The sequence below is a fragment of the Heptranchias perlo genome, chromosome 8 (genome assembly GCF_035084215.1).
Source record: "Heptranchias perlo isolate sHepPer1 chromosome 8, sHepPer1.hap1, whole genome shotgun sequence".
NCBI classification, from domain to species: domain Eukaryota; kingdom Metazoa; phylum Chordata; class Chondrichthyes; order Hexanchiformes; family Hexanchidae; genus Heptranchias; species Heptranchias perlo.
Window position 1 is genome coordinate 34965362 of NC_090332.1, and position 7578 is coordinate 34972939.

Here is a 7578-nt window from a genome sequence, read left to right on the forward strand (position 1 = left end):
TGGTAGGTTTGGTTACTCATTTACTTATATGGGGGAGCTAATTATTAGTGTTTACTATATGTAATAATGCAAGATGCAGTAGTCACTGCAATGCCATCAATTATGGTTTATTGTTCACTCCTCCACTTATAAACTTGACAAAGTCACTATGCCAGTTGATAGGCTTCTTCAAGGGGTGGTGTCATCCCACTGTAACATGAGTGGGCTAATTTCTAACAAAGCATCTCCAGCAAAGGCTTCTCATCCCACCCCGATCTGTGACTCCAAACCCCCAAGGATCAATTCTTGCCCCCCCTCTTCTCCATCCATATGCTATACTTTAGTGACATCATTCACGGACATGGGGTCAGGTTCCACATGTATGTTGATGACACCTCTCCAATATCTCTCTCAATCCCTCCAATGCCTCTGTGCTGTCAAACTGCTTGTCTGACATCCAGTCTTGAATAAGTCTTAACCTCCTCCAGCTAAACGTTGGGAAAACAGAAGCAATTGTTTTCGACTCCCACCACAAATCTCCTCAAACTGGAATTCCTTCCCCAAACTCCTCTGCCAGCTCCTTCTTCACCTTTAAGATCCTCCTTAAAACCTATCTCTTTTGGTCAGCTTTTGGTCATTTCTCCCTCTTTGGCTGGATGTTCATCATCCCCATTCTTCTGTGAAGTGCCTTGGGGTGTTTTTCTATGTTGAAGGATTGTTGCAGCTGATGGAGTGTTTATACATTGTTCAGCAACAATATTATTAAATAACGTAACCGTGTCTCCTCTGCTCTCAGAAAGTGTTTGTCAAAAAGTCTGCGCAAGAGTGTAGAAGATACAACTTCGATCGATTGGTTCAGCCTGATGCATGTAAATTAGATAAGGAGTATGAACTGTCCAAGGGTTGGGATTCCAATAGTGCCAAAGTGCAGGTTACATTGTTTATCTGGAAGCGATAGTGCAAACGTTCTGCTTTTATGGAATTACAACAATGTCTGTGGAAAACATGAAATCAAGGGTAAGAATGCAGTCAGCACTGACTAGTTTTACCACCTTTCCGGACAAAAGGGACAAATGTCATGTAATTGAAACTGACCAGGAAGACTTGCTTCCAGTTGATCAACCAATTAAATGGGGAAAAAGAAAACATTCCAAAACTACATCGAAACAGGTCAATATTCTGCCGCCTGTTAACGAGACCCAGGAAACAGCAGATGGGCATCAACCCGAAAGCTTTCAAGAGCCAGAACAGTTGAAAGGGACATATAATTCTAAAAAGGTTCACATTGCTTTTCTTCCAGAAAGATACGAGCCTTTGATCGAGTCTTTGGGAGAATGTCTGAATGAGGAGAGCAAAGCAGACAAAAAGTACAAAAGAAAGCAAAAGCTTAAAAAGTGCAAGAAGGTAAGAAACATAAAGTATGAAGAATCTTAAACTTTTGAAAATTCGAAAGGTTGGGTAAACCATTATCCTAATTACTGAATGGTAAAGAGAGTGTTTGCTCAAGTGTTTCTGAACTGATCTTTATACAAATAAACTGATACATTGCCTGTCGGTTGTAATTTTTTTTGCAAAGCTAAATCGACGAAGTGCAGCCAAATGGGGACTGGATATAAATCGGATGCAACCTTGTTAAAAATATATTGCGCTCCTTCAAATAATTTTAATATTTGGAGGTTAGATTAGATCTTATAGTTTGGTTCCTCTGCACGGTCTTGGGACCCCTTTTGTTTGAATAAGAATTACAATGATTAATAGATTAAACTAACGGTACAATGAATACAGACCTCTGTGGTGAAAACATATAATTGGTTTAATTTGTATTGCGAGCCAGTTACAAACCCCTCCCCCCCCCCAAGATTCCTTTGTGTCTGCACATCCTTGTCACACTTGCTTCCAGTGTCATGACTTTGTCATGGTTTCTCGCAACTGGGTAACATCTGCTTCAAACTATAAGAAAGCTAAACTATACAAACTTGCCATAATATTTACCTTTTTGTCATCTTACCATAAGTGGCACTGTAAATGGCTTCTCCCACATCCATTCTTCTAGGTGGTGCTGCTTTATATTTTAAGGTCTTTTTTAAAGAATGTTTTCTTTTTTTGACCTTTCCTGCTGCTTACCCACCTGCTGCTTCCACTCCGACACATGCTGCCTCTTCTAAATTAAAAAAAAAGATTTTTGGGCCTGCATCCCTTTCCTGGTACTATAGCCTCCCGTCCCCATGTCCAGTTCTTTCCTCTGCCAGGCTGCTGGCCTACCCTGGGCCCACAGCCTTCTATCTCCATACCTACTCCCTGCCACTGTCCAAAACTGCGCATAGTGCTCTAACTGTGACTCAATATTTTGTACAAATTCATCATTACTTCTAAGAATATTTGATAAGATCAGCCATGATCTTATCAAATGGCGGAGCAGGCACGGGGGGCTGAATGGCCAGCTCCTGTTCCTATGTTCCTAACACAAGAATAAGATTAGGTCATTCATCCACTCGAGCCTGTTCTGTCATTCAATTAGATCATGGCTGATCTGCATCTCAACTCTATCTGCCTTTCATCCATGTCCTTTGATACCTTTAGCTAATAGAAATCTGTTGATTGTCTTGAAAATTTCAAGTGACTCAACATCCATAGCTTTTTTGGGGAGAAAATTCTACATTTCCACTATCCTTTGTGTGGAAAAAGTGCTTCCTGATTTCACTCCTAAATGGCCTAGCTTTAATTTTAAGATTGTGCCCCCTTGTTCGATTTCCCCCTTTGCAGAGGCAATAGCTTCTCTGTATTTACTTTATCAAACACATTTTTCATTTTAAACACCTCACATCACCCCTCAACCTACTGAATGCAAAGGAATACAACTCAAGTTTATGCAATCTGGCCTCACGATTTAACCCTTTTAGCCCCGGTATCATTTTGGTAAATCTGTGCTGTACCTCCTCAAAGACCAATATATTCTTCCTGTGTGTGATGCCCAGAACTGAATGCAATACTCCAGATGGGGTCTGACCAAAGCTCTGATGCAACACTTCCTCCCCTTTATATTCCAACTCTCTTGAGACAAAGGCCAAGATTCCAGTAGCCTTTTTGATTACTTTTTGTACCTGTGCACCTGAACACCCAAATCTCTTTGCTACTCCACTTTCTAGTCATTCAGCATTAAGAATATATTACAATTTGTCTTTCTTGGATCCAAGGTGGATTACCTCACACTTCCCCATATTGAACTCCATCTGCTACAGTTTTGCATACTCACTTAATCTGTTTATGTCCCTTTGTAACTTCCTGCTCTCATCTACACAATTTACCATTCCTCCTAACTTAGCGTCATCTGAAAACTTGGTTATACAACTCTCTATTCCTTATCCAAGTCATTGATACATATAGTGGGAAGCTGAGGCCCCAGCACAGATTCCTGGGGAACACTACTTGTCACATTCTGTCAATCAGAGCACATTCCCTTTTTACCTATCCTCTGTCTCCTACCTCCCAAACGAATATCAACCCTAAGGTTATCTCTGGGAGTGGGGGAAGGAATGAAAAATGCATATGGAAAGCAAGCTTGCATCTCCTTTTTGTTGTGATGTGGGTGAGCTGACAAAGCGGCATTTATTTTCCATCCATAGTTGAGAAGGTGGTAGTGGGCATCCTTGAACTGCTGCAGTTCTTGTGTTGATGGTGCTCTCATAATGGCGTTGGGTAGAAAATTGCAGGATTGTGATCCATCGATGATGAGAGTATATGACGATTGGGAGTATATGTCCAAGGTAGTGTGATGTGTGACTTGGAGGGGAATTTGAAGGTCTTGGTGTTTCCGTGACGTTCTTCTCAGTAGTAAGGATATGGATCTGGAGGATGCTGTCAAATTAAGCTTGGTGAGTTGCTGCAGTGCATCCTGTAGACAGCATATACTGCTACTACAATGCAGAGAACCGATCAATTGGACCGCTTTGTCCTGGATGGTATTGAGCTTCTTGACTGTCGTTACAATAGCACTCGTTCAGCTGAGTGGTGAGCATTCCATCATACTCCTGATTTGGGCTTTGTAGATGGTAGAAAGGCTTCGAGGGGTCAGCAGGTGAATCAGAATACTCTGCCTCTGCCTTGCTCTGGTAGCCATGGTGTTGATAAAGTTGATCCATTCAAGTTTCTGATCAATGGTGACCCACCCAAGATGTTGACTGAGGACTCAGTGCTGGTGGTTAGGTTTTTTCATTTTGGAGATGGCCATTGCCTGGCACTTATGAAGTACAAATATCAGCCCAAGCTTGGATGTTGTCCAGGTCCTGCTGTATGGGCTGCTTCTTAACAGAGGAGCTGTGAATACTGGAATTAACAGCTTTATTTTTATACTATACTGTCATATTATTAGTGATTCACTTGAAGTCAAAGCCTAGAAATTACTGTTGGCAATGTTAGTGGATGAATGAATGACCTGTTTGTATAACATTCCTTTCTCCGCTATTTTAACTGAGGTGTTTACCTGTTTAAAATAAATGGGTAATACCTGCATTAAAACAGTGGACAGAGGAATATCGTACTATCACCAACAGTTCATTTCTAGGCTGCAAAAAGCATAGGTGTATAGATTACCAAAATGTAAATGATTCACCGTTACAGTTTTTGGGCCGACTTAGTGGGACATTAAGTAGTATACATACCAGAAAATAACAATTTGTTTCAAAATGTTGGAAAATGCACCCCACCTAGGAAAATAAATTCCTTTCATGACATGCAGTATATTCACTTCTAAAATTGTCAATATACTATTATGCACAAGGGAAATGATCTCCTCTATGATTTACTGTGCAAATAGACCAGTCCACGTTCCACATGCAGCAGATCTGGTAACATCACCTATTTCCTGTGGGGTGGGTGGAAACAATGAGTTAGGACACTGAGGCCTGGATTTGGATCCAACTCTCTTTATTGGCAGTAAGGCTCCTCTGTTAAATAAGTTTGGGCAGTTTCTACCCAGTTCCTAAACAGGTATTGCTGATGTGTAAAGATGACACTAGTGCAGGAAAGTGTGCTTGTTTTAGGTTGAGGTAATAGCACATTGGTTGGGGCAGAATAAATGGAACTTTAAATTTTTAAATGAAGCTATAACTTAGCAAGGTTGAGGCTGGCAATGAGTGAAAAAGTGTAATATTTCTCTAGCTTTGATATTCATCACCTTCATGAGCCTAAAAATTGTGAAAAGTCTGCATTGAAATTGATTTATTAGGGGGTATGCTTTGCTTTAGTTTTAATGGTGCTTACATTCAGTTAGCTAGGTGAAAGAATATACAAAAGAGAAACACTTCAAAACACACACACACACTACTCTCCAACCCCATTGAAATCAAGGTGTGACAAACCCTGTCAGCACATGAGTCTATTTTATACCTCTCTAGCCACCTATTCAATGAAATCTTTTCCTTCTGCCCTGAGATTATAAGGGGAGTGCTACAGTCAGTACCTTGGGCACCAGATATTTTGGTGCTGGTTGCTGTTACCACTTTTACAGATATCACATGCACCAGTCCAGTCCTGGTCTCTATCATTCTGCAAAAAACAGTAAAGGGTATTGCAGGCAGTATCAGGGTTTGTTCAATACATTGTTTGTAATGTTCTTAAAAGGAAAACAGTAATAATTACTACCAGGTCTGAGGTCCATTTGTGCACTGCCTGCCCCCCACTTGTAGTCCTCAACAGACTTGCTACATTAGATATCTCAGGGCTTTCATTATTGGCCTGCATTTAAAAAAAAAATTGTTCATGGGATGTGGGCGTCGCTGGCGAGGCCAGCATTTATTGCCCAACCATAATTGCCCTTGAGAAGGTGGTGATGACCCGCCTTCTTGAACTGCTGCAGTCCGTGTCTTGAAGGTTCTCCCACAGTGCTGTTAGGGAGTTCCAGGATTTTGACCCAGCGACAATGAAGGAACGGCGATATATTTCCAAGTTGGGATGGTGTATGACTTGGAGGAGAACGTGCAGGTGGTGTTGTTCCCATATGCCTACTGCCCTTGTCCTTCTAGGTGGTAGAGGTCATGGGTTTGGGAGGTGCTGTCGAAGAAGCCTTGGCGAGTTGCTGCAGTGCATCCTGTGGATGGTACGCACTGCAGCCACAATGTGCCGGTGGTGAAGGGAGTGAATGTTTAGGGTGGTGGATGCGGTGCCAATTAAGCGGGCTGCTTTGTCCTGGTTGGTGTCGTGCTTCTTTAGTGTTGTTGGAGCTGCACTCATCCAGGCAAGTGGAGAGTATTCCATCACACTCCTGACTCCTGCATGCCTATAGAATGTTGGGAGTGCTAAGATTCAATGGCGTTCTCCCTCATTTTCTTACTCTCCATTAAAGAGAAGGGAAGAGAAGACTCTTAGCAAACGAAGCTGCTCCAGTATCCAAAGAGCAAGAGAAAAGACTTCATCAAAATAGGACAGTTGGCGTTATGTTTTTTTTTCTCTTTCAGTGGGGAAGTGCCTAGCCTCCACTTGGCAACTACCTACTGTGATTGACATTGGGAGCCGCCTGTTTGGAAATCACAAATAGAAATCATATCCATCACACAGTGGTGCAGTGTGCTGGAGCACTGCTGAGAGTGACTCTCAAGTAAGGCATTACCTAATTGAAGAATAGAATAATGTTGACATAATTTGTACTTTGGATGCCTGTTTTTTAACAATTCAAATATTCAACCATCTAATCATGCACATTTTACTTGTTCTCTTTAGAACTTTTTAAAAGCCCTTCGTGCTGGATGGAATTACTTTGTACTTGGCGTTCAAGAATTTGCAAACAATTATACAATGCCGTATGCAGCACCTTTCACCGTGATTGCTGAGATGCGCTGAAGGACTGACTGAACCTTGAGGGATTTCATCGCCTCATATTATGTTTATATTGTAATGATACAGCATATTGAATCTGGTGTTTGTAACTTCAAATTTTCAGCAATTTTTAAAATATATTTTAATTTGTGCTCAACATCAAACTGTACAGTTATTAAGATGTTAAATGATTGTTCTGTCACAAGTTAAAGCGAAACGCCACAATAGATGCTGGCATTATAAATCTTTAATGCATGCATTACCTTTTTAATAAGGATAATTGATAATACTAAGGCAAATACATGGCTTTTTGTTCATAATTGCTACTGCTAACATATTATAGGCTTGTGCTGTCATGAATTGTCTTCAAGAATGTTCATTAGATGGAACCCCCTTATGCTTATTGCCATTAAATTACAGATTTTATATGTTAACGATTTTTTTGTAAATCGTAATTTTTAAAAAACCTTTAATTTCTTTCCATTTTAGTGAGAAACAACAGACAATAGGTGCTAAGAATCTATGGGGGGAAAAAAAATTGGATAGGGCCTGTTTTTGGGCGGGGGTAGCACAATCCACTAATACCCCACGCTCAATGGCCTCCGCGCAGGCAGGATGAGACTTTCGTCAGGCCTGAGAACTTACCTGCAGTCTACGTTGGAAATCAGCGTTGAACGAGGATTCCATGCAATTTGCACTTGCCACCAGCAAGGGGAAGCTCCAATCTTTTAAAGGCAGGCTGTCTGTTAGAAATTTCTTAAAGGTAGCTAGTACTTGTTATTTGCTGAA

General features: G+C 41.1%; 1 protein-coding gene across 2 annotated transcripts; it reads left to right on the forward strand.

Moving 5' to 3' along the window:
- The first annotated feature begins 788 nt into the window (after window positions 1–788).
- LOC137324189 (required for drug-induced death protein 1-like) lies at window positions 789–7223 on the forward strand. Of its 2 annotated transcripts, XM_067988327.1 has the most exons (3): window positions 789–996; window positions 1280–1383; window positions 6694–7223. In XM_067988327.1, the coding sequence occupies exons 1-3, from the start codon at window positions 867–869 to the stop codon at window positions 6811–6813; spliced, it is 354 nt and encodes a 117-aa protein (XP_067844428.1). In that variant the 5' UTR covers window positions 789–866; the 3' UTR covers window positions 6814–7223. The 2 variants fall into 2 exon arrangements, with proteins under 2 accessions (XP_067844428.1, XP_067844427.1); XM_067988326.1 differs by having other exon boundaries at window positions 863–1383.
- The last annotated feature ends 355 nt before the right edge of the window (window positions 7224–7578 follow it).

What these genes read in the sequence shown, in the direction of transcription:
- LOC137324189 (XM_067988326.1), top strand. Translation starts at nt 970, where the DNA reads ATGTCTGTGGAAAACATGAAATCAAGGGTAAGAATGCAGTCAGCACTG. An exon ending in AGCTTAAAAAGTGCAAGAAG is followed by an intron (nt 1,384 to 6,693) that starts GTAAGAAACATA and finishes TGTTCTCTTTAG; the next exon opens with AACTTTTTAAAAGCCCTTCG.